The sequence below is a fragment of the Vanellus vanellus genome, assembly GCF_965231255.1.
Source record: "Vanellus vanellus genome assembly, chromosome: 19".
Classification (NCBI taxonomy): Eukaryota; Metazoa; Chordata; class Aves; order Charadriiformes; family Charadriidae; genus Vanellus; species Vanellus vanellus.
The window spans coordinates 7,504,899-7,530,347 of record NC_138924.1 but is presented as its reverse complement, the minus strand read 5'-3'; the positions used below and the strand labels follow the sequence as shown (position 1 = coordinate 7,530,347).

The 25,449-nt window shown below is 60.4% G+C and overlaps 5 protein-coding genes across 5 annotated transcripts; 2 read left to right on the top strand and 3 right to left on the bottom strand.

Annotated features, from left to right (window-relative positions):
- Nucleotides 1–298: 298 nt before the first annotated feature.
- On the bottom strand, nt 299–10,806 carry NEK8 (NIMA related kinase 8; the record flags this gene model as incomplete). The annotated part of the gene is made up of 15 exons (XM_082492929.1): nt 299–380; nt 2,035–2,193; nt 2,371–2,529; nt 2,758–2,921; nt 3,151–3,301; nt 3,594–3,711; nt 4,888–4,964; nt 5,988–6,138; nt 6,375–6,556; nt 7,124–7,203; nt 7,617–7,825; nt 8,016–8,147; nt 8,884–9,116; nt 10,162–10,367; nt 10,760–10,806. 15 exons carry the CDS (start codon nt 10,804–10,806, stop codon nt 352–354), a joined length of 2,097 nt encoding a protein of 698 aa, XP_082349055.1. The 3' UTR covers nt 299–351.
- A 983-nt stretch (nt 10,807–11,789) lies between these two features.
- TLCD1 (TLC domain containing 1) lies at nt 11,790–14,199 on the top strand. Its single transcript, XM_082493302.1, has 4 exons — nt 11,790–12,320; nt 12,509–12,591; nt 12,896–12,978; nt 13,443–14,199. The coding sequence occupies exons 1-4, from the start codon at nt 12,124–12,126 to the stop codon at nt 13,836–13,838; spliced, it is 759 nt and encodes a 252-aa protein (XP_082349428.1). The 5' UTR covers nt 11,790–12,123; the 3' UTR covers nt 13,839–14,199.
- Nucleotides 14,200–17,693: 3,494 nt separating this feature from the next.
- RPL23A (ribosomal protein L23a) lies at nt 17,694–20,151 on the bottom strand. The gene is made up of 5 exons (XM_082493151.1): nt 20,116–20,151; nt 19,463–19,643; nt 18,972–19,148; nt 18,505–18,574; nt 17,694–17,760 (listed from the first exon to the last, which is right to left on the bottom strand). The coding sequence occupies exons 1-5, from the start codon at nt 20,138–20,140 to the stop codon at nt 17,746–17,748; spliced, it is 468 nt and encodes a 155-aa protein (XP_082349277.1). The 5' UTR covers nt 20,141–20,151; the 3' UTR covers nt 17,694–17,745.
- Nucleotides 20,152–20,557: 406 nt separating this feature from the next.
- RAB34 (RAB34, member RAS oncogene family) lies at nt 20,558–23,411 on the top strand. Its single transcript, XM_082493107.1, has 11 exons — nt 20,558–20,576; nt 21,210–21,326; nt 21,413–21,504; nt 21,892–21,957; nt 22,182–22,283; nt 22,358–22,422; nt 22,496–22,547; nt 22,722–22,803; nt 22,900–22,990; nt 23,077–23,184; nt 23,267–23,411. The coding sequence occupies exons 2-11, from the start codon at nt 21,273–21,275 to the stop codon at nt 23,332–23,334; spliced, it is 780 nt and encodes a 259-aa protein (XP_082349233.1). The 5' UTR covers nt 20,558–20,576; nt 21,210–21,272; the 3' UTR covers nt 23,335–23,411.
- Nucleotides 23,412–23,548: 137 nt separating this feature from the next.
- Nucleotides 23,549–25,063, bottom strand: LOC309679719 (adenine phosphoribosyltransferase-like). The gene is made up of 6 exons (XM_082493106.1): nt 25,024–25,063; nt 24,738–24,878; nt 24,481–24,574; nt 24,256–24,402; nt 24,043–24,138; nt 23,549–23,948 (listed from the first exon to the last, which is right to left on the bottom strand). The coding sequence occupies exons 2-6, from the start codon at nt 24,858–24,860 to the stop codon at nt 23,821–23,823; spliced, it is 588 nt and encodes a 195-aa protein (XP_082349232.1). The 5' UTR covers nt 24,861–24,878; nt 25,024–25,063; the 3' UTR covers nt 23,549–23,820.
- Between the last annotated feature and the right edge of the window lie 386 nt (nt 25,064–25,449).

The following is a 25,449-nucleotide window of genomic DNA, read 5'->3' as shown; positions in this document are numbered from 1 at the left end:
CTAGCGGGGAGGGGCAGAGCCCCAGTGTGACCCCCTGCATGCAGCCCCAGAGCTCTGGGGACATCTGCCCCGTGGCATGTCCAGGGTAGCAGCTCTCGGGCACTGGTGGTTCACAGTGACCCTCATTGCTTCGGTAAATGAGACCAGCTCCGGTTCCGTGGGAACCATCGTTAAGAGCTCACTGTTTCCAGACTGCTGCCTTCAGAGCGCAGCTGAGGAGCTCCTGTGTTCGGGGATGCAGGTCCGAGCCAGGCCGCAGCGGGCAGCAGCGAGAGGACAGGCATGCCAGGCAGCCAGAGGTGCTCCCACATCTGTACGATGAGGCTGGATACGGCCCCTCTCAACTCAAACTCACTGGGAAGGCGACTCTTCCACGGCAGCTGAAACACAAAGGGCAAGGACCAAGAATAAGCTGTAAGCCACCATCTTGATGAAGCTACAGGGAGCAGTGCCCTGCCCCGCACAGGCCAGATACCCAACAGACGGGCACTGCAATCCCTGTCCCGTACCCTCAGGAAGCGGCTGCAAGGCCTCAGTAGTGGCACAAGCAGGAGGCAATGCCCAGCAAACACAGCCCAAGCAGGAGGAAATGCAATCTTTCAAGGCTTGTGCCCTCCTCCTCTCCATCACACGTGGCTTCTCTCAGTTATTCCTGTGTTTGCAGTGGGACTGAGAGAAGGGCGCAGCAGCAACCTCATGATAAAGTGGGCAGAAGCCCGAGCCAGTCAAAAACTGTTGTCCGCATGGGAGAAAACCGCAGAGCGGTGCAGAACTGCTGCCCCAAAGGTGGAGCACTGCTCGCCTGTGCCAGCACCCTCTCCGGGCCAGATCACAGCCAGAGCTGACAGCAGCAATGACATTAAATGTGTCACTGGCTCTTGTGTTCTCTCTGGAGAAGTTTCCAGGCAGACTGAGCTGCGTGAAAGCCCAAAGTCAGACCTCAGCTTTTTACAGAGCTCTCAGTGTGTTTTGTGCTCTGGTTACTGAGGGACACTGGAGCAGGCAAGGCTGCTGCCCTGACACCACTGCTGCCGAGTTTGTACCGGGACAGGCAGGTCGAAGTTTTGGACTGGGCAGTGCAGAGGGACAGCAGTCGGGCTACGGTGGGGGCTACGCACTCAGTCTCTGCTCTTACAGTGCTGCAGGTGGGAGCCCACAAACCAGCTGCCACGGAGTGCAGGGTGACTCCGGCAGCGGAAGGGGAGAGCAGCCTGCAGCCTTCCTGCAGAAACAAAACCCTTTTACTCCCGTGACAAATGCCTTACTTGTTCCCGAGCCCAGGGACTCAGCCATTCCCTGTCCCCTGCACGTGGCAGTGCACATCACGTGAGAGCTCGGCACTGGCGGGGCAGGAACGGGAGCCACAGCTGATTCTGCTGTGCTGGGGCAGTCAGCTGGGCCTCCTCCCCTCCAGGGTGTAATTAGCCTCCTTGAAGTGGGCTGGGACTGGAATCCCTCAGCCCAGCACTGAGGCCATAATCAGCCCTGCAGAGGAGGAAGAAAGGCCCCTCCAGCAATCTGGGCCAGGCTCCCATCGTACATCCAGGCAACGGAAGGGCAGGTCACCCCATGGGCACGTTTTAACCACGCAACGATGCTGCCTTTGGCCCAAGGAGAGAAGAACCACAAAACCATCGCTATCTTTTCCAAACCACAATGGAAAGCCAGCAGCCAAAATGACGCCTCAAATCTCAGCTTCTATTTCAGCAGCACCAATTAGAGAGCTGCTCTTTTTGGATACTCAGTGGACCGCCAGCACACCAGCTCGCCACTGCCCACAGCTTGGCCAGCCCACTTGCCTGGGAGTGCGCAAGACCGCTTCTGCTGTCCTTCTGCTCCCCCAGCCCAGTGGAAGCGGCAGTGGAAGGGGAGTTTTTATGGGCTTCAAGTTATTTCTATTCATCTACAGCTGTAGAGGGACTAGAATAACACAGAGCTTATGTGCCAGGGTTACTTGGTACAGCTCCAGTCACAAGGCGTTGTGTCTGGCTGGGCCCTCATAGCAGGAATCACAGTAACAAAGCCTCTACTCACGCTTTACTGCCAGCAGTGTGTTCCCGTGGCAGCAGGCTACGGAGGTCACCAGGTATGGATGTGTCTCCTCCAGCTGCACTGGCCTTGGTGCTCCCGTTTCCTTGTCTTTCCTGCCCAGGCGTCCCCTGGCTCCTTTCCCCCACGTGCACACCTCGCCATCTGCAGAGGGATAGACACCCCTTGCTGCACGCAGAGCTCACCAGCAAACAGGCCTCTCATCTCCCCAGTTCTGCCCTGGGCTATCTTGCCCTTGGCTTGCCTTGGCCACAGCATGGACTGCAGGCAGAGGAAAACCAGGGTCTGCTGCAGCCCAGGACACGGGGGCTTCAGCCTCACCTGCTCCAATGGCCACAGTGAAGGCATCCCCACAAGCCACCACGGTGACCTTCATTGCCTGGAGCCCCACAACCAGGTGGGGTACGCGGCTGTTGCGGCAGGAGTTGGTGCCCAGCTGCCCGTGCTGGTTGCTCCCGAAGGTGTAACACTGGCCAGAAGCTGACAACAGAGATGAGAGAAACAACTGGGTGCCACCTAAGGATTCACTGAAGCCCCTGAAGCTCTTTGCTACCTACCATGCGGAACATCCTGCTCCACAGAGCTCCAACAACAGGAGCAGGGTGTCTCTTGAGCCTCTCTGAGGCCTCTGCCCACAGGAAACGGAGGCAGGAGAAGGACAGCGAAAATGCAGGTCCCCCCTCAGGGATTTGGGCACACAGCCCTCACCTGTGACTGCAGCCGAGTGCGCTGTACCGATGTCAGCACACACGATCGGCTCTTGGTTCAGGGGGGCTGACTGGGCACATGTGAACACGGTGGCTTCTTCCACCTGGTCCTCTGGGGAAGGCTCTTCTGCTGAGCTGATCCGATCTAGGCCCAGCTTGTTACACCTGCACGGAGAAAAGCACAGTTCAGAGCTGGCCGAATGCAGCCTGGCACAGATACCCCCCAGACAAATCCTGCCCTAGCATAACCGCACAACCACCAGCAAGATGCTGAGGAGCAGGATCACACAGATGTCTTCTAAGGCCCCTTGCTCCCTCTTCCTGGGCTGGACACAGATAGACAGTCCCAGGAGGCTGTAGGCAAGCTCTGGCACACAGACCCTCACCCCTTTACCTGTTGCTCCCACAAGCAAGAATCTGGTTCTTCACTGTGAGGACCATGGAGGAATCGATGCCGCAGATGACCCTCTGAGCCTCATGCTCTGGCGGGACTGTGACCTGCTGGGGGGAGTTGTGGCACTCCAAGGTACCTAGCCCAAGCCGACCTGGCAGGAGGAACAGAGCGGGATGCTGATGGCAACACATAAACTGAGCAAACCCCATGAGCAATGGCATTGACATAGCTGCCGCAAGAGCCCAGCCTGGGACCTATCGCCACAGAAGGCAGTGAAACCCAAAGCACGGGGGCCCTGGTATGCAGTGAAGCAGCTGCAACTCTTCCACACCCACCTAGCCTAGCACATCTGGAAAGGACTGTGGGCAAGCAGGGCCAGCAAGGGGAGCGGGAACAAGCAATGGAAAGCACAAGCCCTCTTTTGCAAAGCAGACATCTCTTACCATTATCCCCCCTGCCCCAGGCAAACACTTCCCGTTCATTGGAAACCGCCAGGACATGAGACGCGCCACAGGCCACCTGCACCATCTCGTAGCCCAGCAGGGCCTCCACGATCTTGGGCTGGCAGGGGAAGAGCAGCAGCCGTCAGCCGAGACCTCCCAGCCTGCCCGGCTGCTCCCATCCCTCCCACCCGTCCCCCCCAGTCTCAACACAACGCTGGCAGCATCCCAGTTTTTATCCAACACAAACACCAGAGAAGCTGGTTTGTTGTTTGGGTTTTTTTTGTTCCAAACAGTCTTCAAAGGGTTTAGAGGCTACGTGCACATAGCACAGAAGATAATGCAAACATCTCTGGGGCGGAAGAAAGCAGCCAGCACAATGGTTTGGAGAGGGAATAGGTTCAGCCGAAGGGTTGGGATTCGCCCCCCTGCCCATGTGGGAAGTGCCAGGGGCTGTTAACGCACGCTCTGAGCAGGCAGGGGCTTGGTGCAGGATGCGTTGGCTGAAAGGCTCTTGTGCAGAGGAGCTGTGAGCTATCGGCTGCATATTCGTTAGGGTGTGGAGAGACCAGGATCTTCACATTTTGCCCAGCCCCTGCTGTGACCTGCTGTTAGATCTGACACCTTGCCACAGTGAGTCTCATTCTCATTATCTTCTTCAAGTGAAAAGCACCATTTGTTGGGACCTGGCTGCTGTTCCCAACTGCTCTCCTCCCTCCTGCCAGCAATAAGCACAGAGCAGCTCAGCTCCGGACGGAGCAGGAATAAACGAGCAAGCTGACCACTGTGACAAATGGCACCAGTCCCCAAGCTCGGCTGGAAGCCATCGGCTGCTGCCACGTCCGAGGGCAGGCAAGGAAGAAGCTGGAAGGGAGCAACAGGCCCTCAGCCCTAGTGCTCCGAGCCAATCGGAAACACACAGCTCTTCTTTAAATACTGGCTCTTTTGAAAAATAACTTTTCTCAGTGAACCCTGGCAGCTGCAGGCCAAGAGTGAAGCAGGCAGGTGTGTGATTGGAGGCAGCCTCCAAGCTGGGTGCCTGCCAAGAGCAACCACAAGGCAGCTCTTGACTTCCCCCACGCTCAAAGGGATCATTGTGTAGGGGGGGAGAGAGAAAGAGAGAGGCAGGTTGGGTCTTTTAAAACCCGCAGTGACAGGGAGAGGAGGGGGAGGGGGTCGGATGCCACAGCATGCCTGGGATGCACATCCCTGGAGCTGGGATGAGCCCTCTCACGTGAAGCAGAAGATCCATATTCTACCTTGGGGGAGCAGCGCGCCCAGCACCCTCACGACAAACCTGGCTTACGTCCGTGAAGTTTCCGTGCCCCAAACAGCCATTGCTGCCGCTGCCGAAAGTCATGATTATCCCCCTGTCTGGAAAAGCAGAAAGAAGTCATGCTACTGGCACACGTGAGGCCCTGCAAGGCACGCACAGCCCGTGGCTCCCAGGACAGCGGCTCTGCTTGGACCCACTCTGACTCATAACTTGCTGAGGGGGCCAGAGGCGTTCATCGAGCTTCCAGAGAGCAGCAGCCTTGATGTGCTGCAACAACTCACCAAACAAACAGCAGATGATAGGAGAGCGCTGAGATAACATTATTGCAGCTGTGTACGCAGGAGCTGCTAACTCCACGGTCTGTCAAGGTGTTAAATACACAGAGGCACTCACTGAGAAGCAGCCCAGCGGAGGGGTGGCAGGAAACGCCATGGAGAGGTAGGAAAACCACATACCTACAAAGTTTGCCAGTTGCATATCTATCATTTGCTGCCCTGATCCCCAGCAGAAGTGCAAACAGGGCTCCCAGAGGACCATTGGGAGGGCTTTGCCCCACAAACACAGCCTCAGGCTGGTGTGCGTGCTCCACTCCCAGCTAGAACGCCTCCTGGCCCACTTTAAGGGGGATTCAGACCCTGCCTTCCTGCAGCTGAGGACAACCGGCCATGCAGGAGCTCACGCTGACTACTCATTGCAATGCCAGTCACCACTGGTCACTGCTTGTGTCTGCGTCACACTCACAGAGTATGTGACAGAGAAAGGCTGAACTCCCCAGACACTCCTTACACTGCAGTCCCCACTGTAAAGCCCAGTTCTGGCTTCAGGTGACACCAGTGCAGCCAGGACAATAAACGGGAGATTTGTGGCCCTTCCCACACCAGACAGACCTCTAGGACCAAGCTGACCAGGGTGGCATCATAGGAGGACCATGCCTGCCATTTCTGACCCCCACCTGATGTTACGTGAGAGGCCACGGAGGCCTTCGTGTCACCCCAGCCCAGTGCATCTCTCGGGTTCCTCTCTGAGCAGGCTCCCCAGGCAGTCACGCTGCATTTGCAAGCCAGCTGCCATGCAGAGGGGTATGGGACACAGCCAGGCGAAGGCAGGAGGCAGCAGCTCACCTGTGAGGCAAGCTGTGAAGAGATCACCGCAGGACACGTGTTTGATGGTCACGCCAGACTGGCCCTCCAGAAAGCGGGACACAAACTGAGGCTGAAGCTGCTCGGTGGCTCCTGGGAGAGAAGGGCCTCCTGCAGCACCCATCGGGGGAGCCTGGCAGAGAGAAGCCATATCAGCTGCTGCATCTCTGTGCAGCAAGAGCTGAGTTGGAGAACACAGATGAGCCCCTTCCCACAGGCTGAGCAGTGTTACCCACACCCTGGACTGGACTGTGGTCCTGGCGCATGCAGCAGCAGGGCCTATACAGTGAGTAGAAACGTCTCCTCCTCAGAAATCTCATACCCCAGCCTTCCACAGCCACTGCCTGCCCCAGGTTCCCTGTTACTCACCTCCCACATAATGAGCCGCCCCGATTTGGTGACCCCAGCCTTCTGTGTCCTGCCAGCAGACACCTGTACCACTTCGGTGTTAAGCATGGGCAGGCGGAGGGGGGTGGTGATCCCGCTCCCCCAAGTGTAGATGGACGACAGCGGAGGAGGGATTCCTGTCCTGGCTGAACCACCTCGAACACCTATGGGTCAAAGAGAACACAGAAATCATGAACACAGAGCCCTGACTCCTCCCACAGGAAGGGAAATGACAGCAGCCACCCAGTCTGGGTGCCAGCAGAGCTGCCTGCCGGCTAGCAGAGCCAGACCAGCACCGGTCCAAGGCTGGCAAGGGGCTGCTGGGGAGCTCCCAGCCAGGGCTGAGAGAAGCACATGGGAACAGCTCCTTGTATTTTATCCCAGAACTGGGGGAAGTGGCACCACGACAGCTCTAGCTAATTGTTACCAGTGCCAGCTGCATTGCCCTGCGCTGGGACATCCCCCCTCAGCATCCCCAGCTGGTTCCCAGCCTTTGCTGGGAACAGCAGAAACTTGATTCAAAGGTTCAAAACCTAGAAGAGGCAGCTGGAGAAGGAGCACTGCTTCGTCCCCAGAGCCAAGGTGCCCATGGGCTCCTCCAGGGCACAGGGAAGGTGACGTCTCTTAACTTCCTCTCTCCAGAAGCTCGGGTGCCTCTCTGACCCCCTGAAATCCAAGGAAAAGGGTCCTTCCATTTGGAGCTGTGTTGAACACACTGTGCCAGGACTCACCCCTCGGCCTGGCACTGCTCACTCGTCCCCCCGTCCGGCTGTGGGTCACTGTTGGCACTGGAGCCAAGGGTTTTTCAGGCCTGCCAAACCAAAATCCAGTCCTTAATGTCAGCTCAGGCCCAGAGGTCCTGTGGAGCCCTGGATCACAGAAGGTCTGGGCAGAGCTACAGCATAAGCTACATCTGAATAGCTCACAGAATTGCCTCAGTAGGTGTTTTAAACCACCTGATAGAGGGGAGTTGGCATCGGTTCGCTTCCCCCTAAGTTCACAACTCTCTACTCGCTGTTACTGCGATGACAAGCCCACACCTGCTGTGGCCCTGAGCCACTGGGCCAGGCTCGGCCCACAGCAGCTGCATGTTGGATAACACAGGAGAGTTGCATGGGGACGATGCTCTCTTTGGAGCTTGTAACAGAGACAGTGAGCCAGTCAGACACATTGTGGGCTGCAGCAGGCCCTCCCAAGGGACGCTAAGGTGGCAGTATCACTTGCCTTCTCATTTTGACACTGCCCACATCGGTGTAGAGGTTCAGAAGGGGCCGAATGCAGATGGCCTGGGCCATGATCTCATTCAGCTGGGGCCGCTTGGAAGGATCCAGGTTCAGCATGCTGAGGATGAGCTGGCGCAGGTCAGGGCTGTATCTATCTGATATCGGGGCAAACGTCCCGCTCATGATCTTCAATACTAAGGCAGGAAGATTCTGGAGAGAAAACAAGAGGGAGACATACAGTGGCTGGGCAGTCAGAGGTGAGACCAAGGAGCAAGAGCATCAGCACTGCCCTCGGCCTTCACACCTCCAGGCTCAGTGAGAAGAGTGATCCAAGCATACATTTTCACCTCTGTAAGAGGCCACGGCTCCCTGCGCTACGTGTAAACCATATTTCTCTTACCGCAGCTTCGAAAGCCCTCTTGAGGCTGGCGAGTTCGTACAGCACACAGCCCAAAGCCCAGATGTCACTCTTCTGGTTGTAAGGCTTCCCTTCACAGAGCTCTGGGGAGATGTAGCAAGGAGTTCCCACAACCTAGAAGCGACAAAGAAATTTACCATGATGCTGTGAAACTGGGGCAGCAAGGTGGAAAGAGAAAGGCTCAATTTAGAGCTCAGTGCACAGGCTGGCTAGAACACTACCAACCAAAGCTTAGTGGAGCTTTTTTTCCACTGGTGTCAACATCTGCCTGACAATCTCAGTAAAAAACATGAGGATTTGTCTTTCCGGTGACCTTCCTCACACATACAGAGATTACGTCTAATTTTGCTCCTATCCACTTGAGAGAATCAGAGCCCAGAGCAACAAGCGTGATAGAAACGTCTAGTCAGATTAGACCAGGTGGGGAATGATACCCAAGTCTCAAGCAGAGACAAGGCAGGACGGTGGGGCACACACAGGAATTCAGTTGCCAAGTATGTGTCAGACGAGTGCACAAACACCACCCCTCCCACTGGGACAGTGGGAGGAACCCTGGCTACCCTCACCAGTGGGCCCAGACACCGAGGCTCTCCCCAGCTTGGGCAGGCAGGTCTTTGTCACCTTTTTGCAGTCCACAGAGCTGTAACAAACTTGGGCGTGAAGACATCAGCCTGGATAAACTCCAAGAAGCAAAGCAGCATTGTGGCATGCGGATGTGACCTGCTGCAAACATACTACATCCAACCTTGCTGCCTCAGCAGCTTCCAAGAAACTATCGTGAGGCAAATCCAGAGTTTCCAGCCTGCTGCCATGGTGGTAAGTAGCTCCCCTGCAAAGCCAGGCCACCCACCGTGTAGGCTTTACTCTTGCTGCTCAAGATTTTGGAGATGCCAAAGTCTCCGATCTTGACAATCATGCGATGCTTGTCCAAGAGGATGTTCTGAGTCTTCAGGTCGCGGTGCAGGATCTGCTTGGTGTGCACATGGTGAAGAGCCAGGAGGATCTGCACGAAGAAGTGCAGGATGGTATCCTCATCCAGCAAGGAGTTACAACGCTTATGAATAAACTCCGCTAGCGTGCCCCCTGCAAAGAACAACGAAGGGCTATCGGCAAGGATGGCTGCACAGGGCAGTGCAAACCCGGCCTAAAAGCCAGGGGATTTAGCCACGGTATCTTAACAAGCCAAGTGCATGGGAAAAAGTACATCCTCGGGGGATATGCAGCACGTCCTCTAATGCTCCCAAGACTGTGCGGAGAACAATGGCAGCACAGTTGGTGGGACGAAGAAACAGCAAGAGAGAAGTTACTGTTGACATATTGTCAAAGGCAGCAGGAAAAGAAACACTAAAATTACAGCTCTTGGAGGAGGACATAAACCTCGATGGCAGAACAAGATAAGCCTGTTCTGCAAAAGAGAATTCTTGCAGTCCAAGAGGCCACGTGGCATGGAGAGGCCCCTATCGAGAAAGGGAAGTCCAGATTCAGGGCTCCCGTACAACTTTTAACAAACCCTCATGCAAACGTTGATTTAATCTTAAACTCCACAGCAAATCTTGTTGGAAATCACACCTTCCCACACAGAGCCGTGGGACCAACAGCATGGCCAGGAGCTGACACAGGGAAATGTATGTGAAACCTAAGCCAAGGGCAGATGGTAGCACACTTATCAGCAACAGAGGTGTTAGAAATCTCTTTGTTTCGGATATGATTAGTAGGCATAAGGCAAATAATCACAGAATGGTTGAGGTCGGAAGGGACCTCGAGAAGTCATCTGGTCCAACCCCCTGCTCAAGCAGGGCCACCAACAGCTGGTTACCCAGGACCATGACCTGTCTTTTGAATATCTCCAAGGATGGTAACTCCACAACCTCTCTGGGCAACCTGTGCCAGTGCTTGGTCACTTGGCTCATGGTCAACTTGGTGTCCACCAGGACCCTCAGATGCTCTTCTGTGAAAATGTCTGTTCAAGACAGATGTGTTTGGACCCTTTGGGGGTCCGAAGCACATGAACTTTACAAGGAGCACAACATGGGGCCACAGCAGCCTGACCCAAGGACAGCTGAGGGCTTGCATGACCTGGACCTGCCGAGGAACCAGCTAACAGGGGCTGGGGGAGACCAGGGCCCACCTGGGGCATACTCCATGGCGATCATGAGCGCCTTGTCCTCCAGGAAGTTCTCGTAGTACTCGATGACATTGGGGTGGCTGAGCAGCTTGAGGACCTGGCACTCGTTCTGTGCTGCCAGCCGCTCGTCCTTGCTCATCTGCTCCACCGGGATCTGCTTCAGGATCACCAGCTTCTGGTCGGCCTTACGCAGGCACAGGTGCACAATGCTGTGGGATGGGGACAGGGCCCCAGTGAGCGGACAGGGCATGGCCACCACCCTGGGGTGACACATGGCCTCTACTCCCCATGTTGCCACGGTAACAGGGCCTGCAATCCCCCCCTCCCCACCCGCGTGTCACACACCCAGTGCTGTGTCACCCCCATCGCCATGGCAACAGCCAGGGCCTGTTCTCCCCCCCCCCCCTCAGGGTGCCACACGCCGGCTGACCCCCGTGTTGCCATGGCGACAGGGCCTGTGCACCTTGTTGCCACGGTAACGCGGCCTGCGGTCTCCCACCCCACCCCGCGGGTGCCATACGCCCGGCGCCCACCCACCACCCCCCCGCGTTGCCACCATAAAAAGGCCTGGTGGCCCCCCCTTGCCCGGTGCCCCCCTCACCCGAAGGCCCCTCTCCCCACCACCCGAATCCGCTCGTATTTCTCCATCACTACCCCGGCCGGGCCCGGGCTCCTCCCGTCTCCATGGAGACACTTCCGGGAGCCGCTACGGCGACCGCCGGCGGACAAAATACCGTGGGCCGCGCCCGTTCCCCCCTTCCCTGTGTGTAAGGCCTGCGGGGGAGGGGGGCTGGGAGAGAGGGTAACGGCACCCCGAGGGGCCCTGGCTGGGCCCCCCGTTTGGGTGCCCCCCCCAGTCCCACAGGGAGCCATGTCCACCAGGGCAGCACCCCGGGAGAGGGGTTTGGGGTGCCCCGAGCCATCCGCCCTCAGGCTGGGGGGTGCCCGCAGGACCCCCCGCACCCTCAGAGAGCGGCGGTGCCCGCAGCAGCCTCCTGCCCCGCAGCCCCGAGTCTGGGGGAGCACTTATCCCGGGGGGGCTGTGCTGCTGTACGGCCAGGGACAAGGGGCGCGGGTCCCCTCCTTGCCCCCCCAGACCCGCTTTAGACCCCCGGGACCACCAGCAACCCTGGGGCCGGCCATGGTGGCATGGAAGGGGTTCCGTGCCCTGCACCCAGGGGTGGCTGCCCCTGTCGTGGAGAGGGGACAGGGACAGCGGTGGCAGTGCCACCCCCAGGCCACACCACGTGGCCATGCTGCCATCTAGCGACACGGAGCCCGGCTCACCGGAGTATGGGGGGTGGGGTGTCTCACACTCACACACACCCCCCTCCGCCAGCCAGCGCCCAGTGTCCTGCACCGAGGAGGGGGGCAGCGATGGGGCAGGACACCCCCCCCCCCCCCCCCCAGCAGTAAACAGCACTCAGCCGCGTCGCAGTGCGCACAGAGCCGGCCTCACCCCGGCTGAGGTTTTTTTTTGAGGGGGGGACACGACACACATCTGCCCACCCTCCTCATTCCCGGCCCCCCCCCCCCCCCCCCGGCTTCGCGCGGGCTGTTTGCGGGTGCTCGCTGCGGCGGTCCCCGTCCCTTCGGTGCCAATTTTCTCCCGGGCACGACAGTTTTCCCGGTATCCCCGCCATGCCAGGTGCTGCCCGCCCCGGGGGCAGCCACACCGTGGCCGGAACACGCACAGGGTGCCCCGGACAGATGTGCAGCACTGGGAAAGATGTGGCCGTTCCGGCGCGTAGAGGCGCACACACGTGCGAGCCCCGCGCAGGCGCGGGGGCGTGGTCAGAGGAGGGGGCGTGGTCACTGGGAGGTGTGACTGACGCGGGAAGGCGTGGCCAATGATGAGGCGTGGTCATAGGGGTGGTGTTGCTAGCGTGGGGAGGCGTGGCCAGAGAGGAGGCGTGGCCATCCCCCGCCCCGCCCCTCGGCTCCGGTGCGCCGGAGCTGGGCGCGATGGGCCCGGGCTGGCGGGCGGCCTCGGCGGCTCTGGTGGGCGGCAGCGTGGCGATCTTCGGGGGGTTGCGGCGAGCGGCACTGGCCGTGCCCCGGCCCGCCGCCGTGCGGAACCGCCCCGGCCGCGCCTGGCGTTGGCGGAACCTCCTCGTCTCTTTCGCACACTCCGTGCTGGCCGGGCTATGGGCCCTCTTCAGGTACCGGGGAGGGAGGGAACGGGGTAGGGACATGGTGCACACCCTGAGAAGCGGGAGGGGGGCTCCGAGACCCCGTGGGATCACGACCCCGGGGGAGATGGTACAGGGTGGGATGCTGGGGATCCCCGTATTCCCCCCCCGTCCCAGCACCCAGGCTGACCCCCTTCCCTCCTCTCCTCTCCCCCCAGCCTCTGGCACTCCCCGGAGCTGCTCTCCGACATCCAGGACGGTTACAGCATCTCAGGGCACCTGCTGGTCTGCTTCTCCTCGGGTAAGAAGCCAGGGAGGGCAATGGCCATGGCTACCACACTGGGCTCTGCCCGCTCCTGCTTCAGCCTCGCCCGGGATGAGCCCCCGGCAACTCTCCGTGCCTCCCGCCTTAATCACGAGCGTGGAGCCCACAGGCTGCCAGCCCCTGGGGCCTGGCTGTCTCCCCACGCCCAGCCAGGGCAGAGGCATTTCCGACACCTGCAGCACAGTCACACCACCCTGCCCCTCCTTGCTGCCCCCCCCTTACCGCAGCGGGTGACGGTGCACAAGCTGGACCCCTGTCAATGCTCTCCCTCATCCCGCAGGCTACTTCATCCATGACAGCCTTGACATCATCTTCAACCACCAGTCCCGCTCGTCCTGGGAGTACCTGGTGCACCATGCCATGGTGAGTACGGCCCTGGGGAAGCAAGGGGCCAGCATGGTGGGGGCTACCATGCATCCTGGTGCTCAGCCCATGCAGGTTTCATGCACTGCAGCGGGGCAAGCCCAAGCCCTTCCCTCCACTTTGCCCTGGCTGCCAGGTAGGCTGCACATCAACAAGGCAAGGGCACCCAGCGGGGCAGGACACCTGCCAGCGTCAGCTCCAAGCACCAGGAGCCAGACAGGCTGCCACGCTGGGCAAGGAAAGAGCCGGAGGCTGGTCTCAGCTCCTCACACAGGGAGGTGTGACGGTACCCAGGGAAACTGGCTCTCCAGACTGGTTTTCCCTTGGCCCAGGTGCCTGGGAGGCTGCTGAGATATCTGGGTGGCAGGGAGCCATGCCACGTATGCCCAAACCTTGGTGGGGAAGGACTTACCTTCACCGGGGCAAGGAGTTGACCCTGCTGTGTGTGTGTCCCCCACTCACAGGCTATCTCTGCCTTCGTCTCACTCATCATCACGGGTCGTTTCCTGGTGGCGGCAATGCTGCTGCTGCTGGTGGAGGTGAGCAACATCTTCCTCACCGTCCGCATGCTGCTGAAGATGAGTAACGTGCCTTCCCCGGCGCTCTACGAGGCCAACAAGTATGTCAACCTGGTGATGTACTTCGCCTTCCGCCTGGCGCCCCAGGCTTACCTCACCTGGTACTTCCTCCGCTATGTGGAGGTGCAGGGCCAGGGTGCCTTCCTCACCGCCAACCTCCTGATGCTCGACGCCATGATCCTCATGTACTTCTCCCGCCTCCTCCGCTCCGATTTCTTCCCCTCCTTGCGCAAGGGCTCTGCGGAAAGAGATGTGGATGGTGAGAAGTTTCTGATAGACTGAGATGTGCGCGCCGAGGAAGACTCGGGCTGTGGCTCCTGGAGGTCTTGGGCTCTCCAAACCTGCTCTGATGTGCCTTAGGGCTCGCTCCCTGGCCCCGGGGCCTGCCTTCACCCGCTCTGCTGCCTAAAAGTGCTTCCCTGCTGGACCAGCCTGACAGCCTCGCCGAGCTGCGGGGACACCGCTGAAGCCAGGGGCATGGCCAATGGAGAAGCAGCCCAAGCCAGCTTCCGCGCAGGCAGCTGGAGGGCCAGGGGTGGCTGCATTTCGCAGCTGATGGCTTGAGAGGGTTGCAAGGGAAGGGACGAGTCCTTCCTGTGGTGATGTTGGGTGTTATGTGCATTAAAATTGGTCTGTTTACTGCTGCCGCAGCACGCCTGGGCTGGCCTTTCTGTGGGGCAGAGCAGGATCGGGAGGAGCATGGGGGGGGGGGACAGGGCCATGGGAAAGGATGTGCCCCCCTTCCCAGTGAAGGGCTGGCGGTCCTCAGGGAGGGAGAGGGCACATTTCTGCCACTTGCTTTGTTCTAGGGACCCTCCAGGGATACACTCAAACCTGTTGGGTCCTACCAGCCCAGCTGCACCGTGCTGAGCCTCGAATAGCAAGACCCTATCCCTCCCACGGACGGGTCACTCCGCTCCTCCTCACTCATCTGCTCTTCCCAAGAGCCAGGGCTGTGTAGGGAGCAGGGGAAGGGAGCCAGGAGAGGTACCAAGCCTTACTGCAGTCCCTGACCTGCCTGTCTCCAGCCTGGCGGCAAGGAGCCTGGCAGGGCTGCATGACTCACCCGGCAGCCACGTGAAGTGGAGCTGGCATGGGAAAGCCATGTGAGGCCATGGGCTCTTCCTGGAAGACTGCTCCATGCTCACATCCCCCCGGCACAATCTTCACTGGCACAGGGCAGCTTCAGCCTCCTGTGAGCGTGCTGAGCCCTCTCCTGCAGCAGCAGGACCAAGCTGCCTCCAGCAGCCCCCCCCTCTCCCCCTCGCAGTGGGAGGAAAGAGGGGGGCTCAGCTCCCTGGGGGAGCAGGGCCAGAACCGGCCCAGCCGGTCCTGTAGAGCACCGGAGCACTGGGAAGGCAAATCCTGCCTACGTGACAGCTCTGGGATCCTACCGGGCTGGCAGAAAACAGTGTGGCTTAGAGGGACTCCTGCCCAGCCCCTGCTCTGGGGCAGGATCCATCCTACCAACCCCACCACCAGCCCAGCTCAGGCAGAGACAGGCGCTGCGGTTGAAATAAGCTGGTGATTATGTGGAAGCGGTGGGGGAATCACCCTCTCTCCCTCCAGAGAGCCGGGAAACAGCCCACAGGGCCAGGATCCTGCTGGGGCTCCCCAGTTCACACCAACAGCGCAGAGGGTGCGTGCCGGGAACAGCCTGGCAGCCAGAGCGGAGATGCAATACTTGGGATGCTGCGTGGGCAGGGACCTACATCAGCTTCAAACCATCTGCCTCACCCCCCCCTCTCCCAAAGCAGAGCTCAGACCCAGCAGGGCACAGCCGTACCCTCAGCAGCACATCTCAACAGCTACACATCTTCCCAGCTGCAGCTTAAACCCTGTGGCCTCTGTGCACTGACTCCGTCTGCAAATGCCCCACACCATCAGCCCTAATCTTGGTCTCCCCTCACCCCAATCGCTGCACCTTTCCCCTTGTCTCTCTGCCCCAGCAGGTCACAGGCTCAGGGGGATCAGCCCACGCTCCCACCGCCCTTCCAGCGGCATGGAAGGGTCAGGCATGACAAAGCTTCCCAAAGCACGGAGAGCCCAGCTCCCTCTCCCCTCCTGGCTTCCAGCCGGAGCATCTCCCAGCAGCGCAGCGCTGGCCGGGCTGGGGCAGCTGTGGGTCGGGCCGGCTGCCAGCCCGGAGCAAGAGGCAAGCGCGGGGAAGCAAAGTGCCAGACAGCAGCAGCCGCCGAGCTAAGTTGAGGCAGGGTCAGGGCAAGACTGCAAGTCATGCTGATGTGAAATCCCTCCCCAGCCTCCACGCTGCGGCACGTACCTGCACAGAGCCCCGGCTGCTGCCGCTGCTCATCCCCTTCCCAGCCTGAGCCCAGGCCAAGGGCAGGAGGTTGGGTTGGTGCCCTGAAGCCCATAGACCAGCAGAACATCAAACCCAAACTAGCTACTGTTGCTGCCTCAGCAGTGTTTTGCTTCCTCAAATTCGTAGATAAATGTGGCTTTCCCAGGGCAGGGCTGTCCCAGCTCCTCACATCACTGTACTCCCAGCAGCGGGGCTGTCACAGGCAGCTTTATCTGGCCCCGCACAGCTTGCCCACAGCCCTCGGCTCTCCAAATTGCAAGTCGCTGAAGTGGGCTTGGACAGGGTGGGGGGCGAGAGCCTGAACTGGCCTGTGCCCAGGGTGCCAGCAGAGCTCTGCACAGCACCCTCTGATCGGGAGGGACTGGCACCCAGGGAAGCAGTTTCTCCAGGCAGTTTTCACCCCGTACAGCAGGGAGGGAGGGAACATCTCCTGCCTCCCCTCCCAGATGAGCATCCCGTGGGGCCCAGGGAGAAGGAGGGGTTCATCCAGGCAGCCCCCAATTCCAACACCAGTTTCAGAAGCCAGCTGGGAGCAGCCAAGCTCTGCCTACATGAAGATGTGCACACAGACTTTGTGATACCCACAAGCCACCCTCCTCGGACAGGGCAAGGCTGTGATGGCAGCCGGCCTCTCCCACACCACCATCACCACAGCCCTGGGTCCTCCCACGCCTACAGCCGCTCCACAGCCTGCCTGGTGCCTTCGCACTACCATCCTGTCACCAGCAGCTTGCGGTGTGCCCAACAGATTGTGGCACGCTTCCCCAGCGCCTGGAGCTGTGAGCACCAGGTGAAGAGTCTCAAGCCAAGAGCAATGCAACCCAGCACAGATCTTTACCCCACGGTCCCCATGAGCTTTACACCACCGTCCTTCACCAACCACCACTGCAGGACCCTGCCACCCTCTGCAAGAGACTCAAAGGAACTCACTGTCCCACTGCCCAAGAGCTCAATTACCCTGATCAATATTTGGTCACAGCTTTCACCATCTCAGTCGAGTGTAACTTCATACTTAAGATCAAGTACCCCTGAAGGCTTATCTATACTTCACCTCCATTCCCCACTCACCCAGTGCTCCACACACTTGTGACTCTCCAAGTGCTCCGAAAAGCCACATTTATCTACAAATTTGAGGAAGCAACAGCAGCTAGTTTGGAAACAGCTCTGATGAGGGCCATGAACCCCCGTGAAGTTACAGGCAAAGTTAACAGGAATGGTGTCAGGGAAACCAGACTGCAAATCGCATGCTGCAGCACGGGGAATAGGGATTGTGTCAGAAAAAAACACACAAAGCCCCCTGCGACGGCATTAGCTTGAGGGCTTCCTCACATGAAGCTTGCAGCATCAGCAAATGGCTGACACGCTCGCAAAATGGTGTGACACTCCACTCATGCCAGATCTGAACCATAAACAGGTTTTTGTTGTGGTTTCTACCTACCTCCTGGGCACTCATCAGCCTGCGGTACGCTCCAGAAGGAAGCTATGTAGGACACTGAGAACACTGATCACAAACACTTGCTAATTACACAGGGCAACCAAATGCAGGATACCAGAGGTCTCGGGTAAACAGAGATATTTGAGATTTGGGGCAGTGTCACCTCATGTTTACTGACAGCCAAGAGAACAGGTCAGTGATCCAGGAGACCCAAGGGATGAGACTCTCATAGGACAGTCAGATCTGCCCACCTAGTACCAGGCTACAGTGGGAGGGAGGGAGGGATGGAGGGACCCCTTTACTGAAAGGAAGCCCCAAAAGTTTCCTGGGTGCTCTCTTTCGCACGGTCCACGCTGTCACAAAACACAAGAGCCCCTCAGTGGTGTCACAGGGTTTATTATCCTGTCTGTACAGTCCTTGGTAGATGCAGTTTAGATGATTCCAATCTGGAAAGAAGCAAAGCATGTTAAAACAGATGTTATGGTGGCAGAAAGGTACAGCCTCCACCAGAGACATCACTGCTCAGGCTGCATCTCCCCAGGATTCCTGTCCTCTGAGGACAGGCTTCATCCTCCTAGACCTGCCCAGGTGCTTTTCACAACTCCTTTAAACACTTACTCCATGGTGATCCTTGTGCTAATCCACAGCCACATTCCCCTGCTCCAGTATGTACCACCACTGCCTCCTGTCTACCTCAACCACATCGAGGACTAAACTGCTTGCTGCTTCCAGCCACCTGCACTGCAGAAACCTCTCCTTCACCCAGGTAACAGCAGAGCAGTGCCTCGGCATAATTTGCCCCTGTTAAATGAGCTACAAACAGCACTGGCCAAGAACGCTGTTAGGATAAACACTGTGTCAACCAAGAAGCTGCAGGGCGGTTTCTGCTTTCTCCCCACTAATGCTCTGGAGCTCTTGTAGTCTTACTGAGTGGAGCCCCTCCCTGGAGGAGTTGAAGAACAGCAGCAATTCTCTCTCAGTAACTTTTCCCACCCAACTGCACTATCTCCCAGGCAGAATTGCATTCTGCTAGACAATGTAGTCTAGCTTCTGAACATTTGGATCCTGTCTAACTACAAGGACACTCCACAGTGCTTGAAGCACAAGGATCTCACCCGTATATCAGGAAGAACAGCCAGGCGCAGGAGATATAAGACAAAGGGAGCTGCAAAGTTTCAAAGATTTCTCACCTTGTTGGCTACATCCAGCGCATCGTAATCTGGAGCCAGTCGGACATAAGCCTTCTTCTCTCCATCAGGCCTAGAGAGGAAGAGGAGGCATCAGTACAGAGGCACACAACTCCTCCCACCTGCTCCATGTTCCTCCTACAGCAGTGTGCATCAGTGGTTCCTTTGGAAACATCACTTTACTCAGTGGTAAAAAAAGTTCACATCATTTGCACAACACTCCCTGGGTGTTAGAAGAGCTCCCTGATGAAGCTGACCCTCTGGTCTGCCAACATTTCCCACTTCCACAAAGATGTGCTCAGTCACAAGTTGCATTTCTCAAAACTTTAACACTGAAAACACCACAGAGCTTAATCCCACACCTCTTGAGAGTACCCACAACTCTGAAACTCACATGTTCTGATAAAAACCATTCCAGGCTCTTGAAGCATCTCACACCCACTGGTGACCTATTGTCCCCCACTTCTCACCTAATCAATGTGTTGACCTTGGCCACATCAATATCATACAGCTTCTTAACAGCCTGTTTGATCTGGTGCTTGTTTGCCTTGACATCGACGATGAAAACCAGAGTATTGTTATCCTCTATCTTCTTCATTGCTGACTCTGTGGTCAAAGGGAACTTGATAATGGCATAATGGTCCAGCCTGTAGGAGAGAGACCCTGTGGTTAACAGAAGGCTGGCAGAAGCTGTCCCTGCACTTCAGGGGTTTTCTATAGGGTGCATCAGTTGCTATAAAAGCTATAATCATGAACTCTCAGGCTTTGGTCGCTTGAAATCATCACCTGCACCCCAAATGCCCACCACTTTGCCACCAAGGTGCGGACTCAGCTCACAGGGCAACATGCTGGCAAAGCGTCACCCTGAAGCGGGGCACAGGTCCCCATACCAGCCAATGTATGGGGCTGCTCCCAACCTGCAAGCCCTCCAGCAGGGCAAAGCCCAGCACCCCACACGTACTTGTTTCTCCGTGGAGCGCTCTTCCGGGGGTACTTGGGCTGCCGGTGCAGTCGCAGGGTCTTGGGCCTGCGGAAGGTGGGTGATGTGCGGATCTTCTTTTTCTTGTGACTGTGTACCCCCTTCAGGACGGCCTTCTTGGCCTTCAGCGCCTTAGCCTTTGCCTCTGTCTTCGGAGGCACAGCTACGACAAGAACTCAGTCAGCACAACCAGGTTCTGCAGGACCAATATACACTCCCCTGCCCGCTCCAACGAGCCATGGCTTCCCCTGCCACACAACTCAACAGGACTCCTCCACGCGTCCGCCCTCCCTCATCCAACCAAAAGCAACCCTAAAACGCCCAACGGGGTTGAAAATTCCCGTTTCCCCCATAACAAACCAGTCTCCCACCTCACCAACGGACGGGGGAACTCATTCCCTCCCCAGCTCCCTCACTCTCCGCAGACCCCAAGAGTCCCAACTCCCTCCCTCAGATAACCGGGCCGGGCCCGCCGGTGCAGGCCTCTCCCGCCACCTCCACGTGCCCGCGGCCCAGCACCGGGCCGCAGCTCCCCCCCCACCACTCAGCCCGGCTCCCCCTCCTACACCTGCACCCCAGGGGACGCCTCAGCACGATCTTCCCCCGACACAGACCACGCCGCCCCCAGCCCTCACCTTCCTTCTTCGCCTTGGGCGCCATCTTGGCCAGGCGGAAGCCGAAAGGGGCTGCCCACGCCGCACCGCACGGGCTTATAGCCCCAAATCTCGCGAGAGTTTCCTCCCTGCGCCCCAACTCTCGCGGCGCCGCGAGGCCCGACGGGAATGGTAGTAGTCGTTGTCTGCCTCATCTACGCATGCGCAAATGCCTCCCGCAGCCGCAGGGCCTCATGGGAGTTGTAGTCCTGCGCGCTGCCCCCCCCGCCGCCGCCGCCCCGACGGCGGGGGGCCGGGATTAGCCCCGGGGTGTGGGGGGCTTACCGGGATTCCGTCGAGTGGGTCGCAGCGCGGTGGTCCATCCCCGGAGGAACCGGCGCCCTGGCCCCTCCCCGAGGGGCGGGAAAGGAGCGAGGACGCCGGTTCCTCCGGGGCTGGGGCGTGCAGCGCCGAGCACCGCTACCGGAGCCGGGAGGTTCACGGTAACGGGGACCCCTCCCCGACCCCACACCCCATTCCCCCGCGGAGGGGACCGGGACGGGGCGGGGAGGGCTTGGCCGTGGACGGGAATGCGGCGGGGGGGGCGGGACGTGCTTGGGGACGGTGGGGGACACGGGGTGGGGACACGGGGACAGGCACACGGGGGGACGTGGGGACCCGTAGGACACAGGGACAGCCGTGCACGGGGGTGTGGGGATGGGTGGGACATGGGGACAGCCACACTCAGGGATGTGGGGATCAGTGGGACACGGGGATGGCTGTGTACTGGGATGCCACACTCGGGATGTGGGGACACTTGGGACATGGAGACAGTGGTACCTCGGGGTGCAGGGACGTGGCAATGGCTGGGGACATGGGGAAAGCCATACCCTGGCATGCCACACTTGGGATGTGGGGACAAGGGGACAACTGTGCACAGGGACATAGGGATGGCTGGGACACGGGGACAGCTACACCCCAGGGTATGGGGACAGCCACACTCGGGGATCTCGGGGTGGCTGGGACAGCCATGCTTGGGGACACTGGGGCAGCCGTATTCCGTGATGCTGTGCTTGGGGATGTGGGGACAGCTGGGACACAGGGACATCGCCGGTCCCTGCTCCCTCTGTCGCCAGGTCTCGTGGTGGCTCTCGGCCCGTCCCCGCTCCCCCCGGCCACCCAGGCGGCCCTGCGGGACGATGAACGTGCTGGCTCCGGTCCGGAGGGACAGGGTCATCGCCGACCTGCCCCTGGTGAGCGGATGGGGGGACAACACTGGCCCTGGGGTGACCTCGCCGAGCCCTGTGCTCACCAGTGTCCCCCTTTGTCCCCCCCCCAGTGTTTTCGGAAGGAGGCCGCCCTGCACACCCGCTCCGCCTTCCACCCCACGGTGGCCAACGCTTGCCAGGAGCAGCGGACGGGCACTGTGGGGTGAGTCTGGGGCGATTCGGGGACCCCTACCCCAGGGCTGGGGGGAATGTGGGGTGGTGTGTGTGACAAGGAGCCCACGGCCCCGCCAGCCCCGGGTGGGGGGTCCCCGGCGCGGGCGCCGCGTGGCTGCCGGCGCTGCCCGTGTGCCGAGCTCTGCGTCACGGCGCAGGAATGCAACGCGGGGGGAACGCGGGGGTCTGGGCTGTGGCTGGCGGTGGGGTGGGAGAGGAGGGCTGCAGGGTGCTGCTGGACACGGGGGGCTGTGGGGGTGACACCCCCCACGCACAGCACGAACCCCCCCTGCCTGGGGGGCTGGCTCGGGGCGGGGGGGTGCAGGCAGGGACCCCCCCACCCTGCTGAGCAGCCGCGCATCCCCCTGCCCTGCAGGTTCAAGATCTCCAAGATCATCGTGGTGGGGGACCTCTCGGTGGGGAAGACCTGCCTGATCAACCGGTAACAGGACCCCCCCACCCTGGGAGGGGAGAGACTCTGCGGGGGGGGCAGGGGGAGAGACACCCCCTACCCCCCCAAAAAGGGCAGCAGTGCCTTGGGCTGATCCTGGCTCCAGCCGTTCTCTGGTGTTGGGCATCTCCCAGAGTGGGGGGCACTGAGCCCCTGTGGGTGGGGCGGTGTGGGCGGTGTGGGGGCTGCTGACACCCCCCTCCCCCCTCCCCGAGCTTTTGCAAGGACACCTTCGACAAGAACTACAAGGCGACCATCGGGGTGGATTTTGAGATGGAGCGCTTCGAGGTGCTGGGGGTGCCCTTCAGCCTGCAGCTGTGAGTAGGTGCCAGCCCCCCACACCCCTCCCCGCACCCCTGCACCCCCCCCTCACCGCCTGCACCCTCCCCAGGTGGGACACAGCCGGCCAGGAGCGCTTCAAGTGCATCGCCTCCACCTACTACCGGGGAGCACAAGGTGAGGTCTCCGCCGCGTCCCACCATGCCGTCTGTCCCCATCCCCATCTTACTCCTCCTTCCACCCCCTCCAGCCATCGTGATCGTCTTCGATGTCAATGATGTGGCGTCTCTGGAGCACACACGGTAGGTGATGCATGGCCAAGGGCCCCAGGTGGGACTGGGGACAAGCACAGGAGGTGGTGGGGCTGGTTAGAGAGGTGGGAGCCAGGCAGGAAGTCATGGGGCTGCTGGCAACACTGTGGTGTGCGAGCAAGAGGGTAGTGCTTGGCCACTGGCTGGTGACTGTGGTCCCCTCAGGCAGTGGCTGGCTGATGCTCTGAAGGAGAACGACCCATCCAACGTGATCCTCTTCTTGGTGGGCTCCAAGAAGGACCTGAGCGTGAGTTATGGCCCCTTTCCCATGGGCTCCCTGCACCCCAGCTCGAGGGGGTCATCCCCACCACCCACCCACGCACCCCTCTGGCTCGGTTGGCAGACGCCAGCACAGTACAGCCTGATGGAGAAGGATGCTCTGAAGGTGGCCCAGGAGATGCAGGCGGAGTACTGGGCTGTTTCTTCACTCACTGGTGGGTCCCTGGTCGGGTGGGGGGATGTGGACCCCAGTGTGCGGCTGGGTGAGGGGACACTCAGGGGGTCTCATCCCACGGGGCAGGGGAGAACGTGCGGGATTTCTTCTTCCGCGTGGCGGCACTGACCTTCGAGAGCAGCGTGCTGGCCGAGCTGGAGCGCAGCAGCGCCCGCAAGATCGGCGACACCGTGCGTGAGTACCCCCGGCTGGCTCCACGCAGGTGTCCCCCCCTTTACCCCCCACCCTCCCCCCTCCCACCCCTCTGTCCCTCCAGGCATCAGCAGCAACGAGAGCGACCTGTACCTGTCGGCGCCTCGCAAGAAACCCAAGTGCTGCCAGTGAGGTGGCAGCCCCCCAGCTCCCCCCTGTGCTCACACCTCTGGACCAAAGAGGGGTGGCCTCGGCCGGCCCCGAGGAGCTGCCCCCGCCCCCCCCGGCCCCCCGCCTGCCCAGGTACCCACAGCCGGAGCGGGCAGGAGCGCCCGTGCGGCTCCCATAGCTATGCAAATCCAGGTACTGCTTCCAGGGGGAGATGCCCCTGGGCTTGCATTTTTCTTAATAAAACTTTTTTTATGCTTTTTAAGAAAGATTTGGGGCTGGGGGCCAGGACTGGCTGCGGCTCCCCCTGCCCCCCGGGCACAGCTTCCCCCCAAGGCTTGCGGGCAGGTAGGAGGATGGAGCCAGGGGAGGTTGGCTGCTGCCGAGGAGGGGTGAGCATCTTGGGTACGGTGAAAGCCAAACCCGGTGGTGGATGTCCTGGGCATCCCTGCCCTGGAGAGCCGGCAGCCCTGCTCCCCATGGGGGGACACGGGGGGTGGCAGCCCCCTGTCAGTCCCAGACGAACTGGTGGCGGTCGAAGCGGGGCTGCAAGCCGGGGGGCACGCAGTGGGTGCACTTGTAGCGCTCCCGGATCCACCGCCCGCCCTCGCTGTCCTCGATGCAGATGGCAGCGATGCCTGCAGGACAAGGTGGGGTGGGGGGCTCAGCACCGACCACTGTGGGGTACGGGGACAATGCTGCTACTGCACCCATGGGTGCACCCCCTCCTACCTGCCACAACCCCCCCCATCCGCTCCACCAGCTGGATGGCCGCTCGCATGGTGCCCCCAGTTTCGACCCACTGGTCCACGAGGAGGATGCGCAGACCTGGGAGGAGGCAGAGGCTGCGGCTGAGTGCCCAGTTCCCGGTGCCCAGTGCCTGGTGCCCATGCTGGCAGCATTCCCCCCACCACCACCCCCGACGGGAGCACCCCTCTGGCTCACCCGGTGAGATGGCATCGGTGCGGACCTCCATCACCTTCTCTCTGCCTGAGTAGTCGGTGTAGGGCTGAGTCAGCGTCTGTACACAGAGGTGCCCGGCTTTGCGGATGGCCAGGAAGCCTTTCCGCAGCACGGCCGCAGCGGCAGCACCTGGGGGTGGGCATGGCGCAGTCAAGCCCCGCGGGGGTGAGGGTTAGGGACCCTGTGCTCACCCGCATCCATGCTCACCCAGGATGAATCCCATGGCGTCGATACCTGCCACCATGTCGATGGGGTCTCCCTGGAAGGGCTGCAGCAGGTCGGCCAGGCAGTCCTGCAAGCCCTGGGGAGAGAGGGGAGGTGCTGGGTGCCCGCAGCCCATCACGGGCACCTGCAGCCCATGTGCAGGTGCCTGTGGGTACGGCCGGGTGTCCCTGACAGCCCCGCGGAGCTGCAGCCCACCCGGGCACCCCCGTAGGTACCCTCCAGCCCTGGGCACTGTGTACTTGCGGGTGGCAGTAGAGCCGGGAGGGGTCCAGCCAGGCGTAGTTGGGACCCTTGACGTTGGGGGCCATCAGCGCCAGGTACCAGCCCTTCTCTCGGCTGGTGGGGACGTGGCACAGGTCCATGTGCAGGGACCGCAGGCGCTGTGAGCACCGAGCATGTAACGAGGGTGAGATTCCCCACCCGCTGTCCCCACAAGGCTCCCTCGGGTCAGTGCCCCCCACCCTCCCCGTCTGCACCCCCCATGTGGGCACACTGGGGTCCAGCACGCCTGGGTCGGCTCCGTACCTGGGTGCCGGCGGCAAGGCTGATCCGAGCGGGACCGTCACGGGGAGCGTCACAGACAGCAACAGCTGAGCAGGGACAGCCCCCGCAGTGCTGGGGCCCCGCCAGCACCCTCGGCCAGACGGGCACTGGGCCGGTGCCAGGTGGGGCCAGCGACGTGCCCGCAGCGGGCTCCGCTGTCCCGGCCAGGCGGTTGCGTGGTGGGGAGCACCAGGGCTGGGGTGCTTGGACCTTGCGTGGGTGTCCCCAGCACCCAGCTGCCTCCACCAGCGGTGCCAGGGAGCGGTGCGGGAGGCACGGTGCCCTTGGCACCCCCGTGGGTGCAAGGGTCAGCGAGCCAGGGTGATGCTCAGGGTGCAGTCCCGTGGTCTTTGGGGTCTTGGGCAGCGCAGGGACCTTCTGAGGTGATGCACGTCCCCGTTGGGGTGT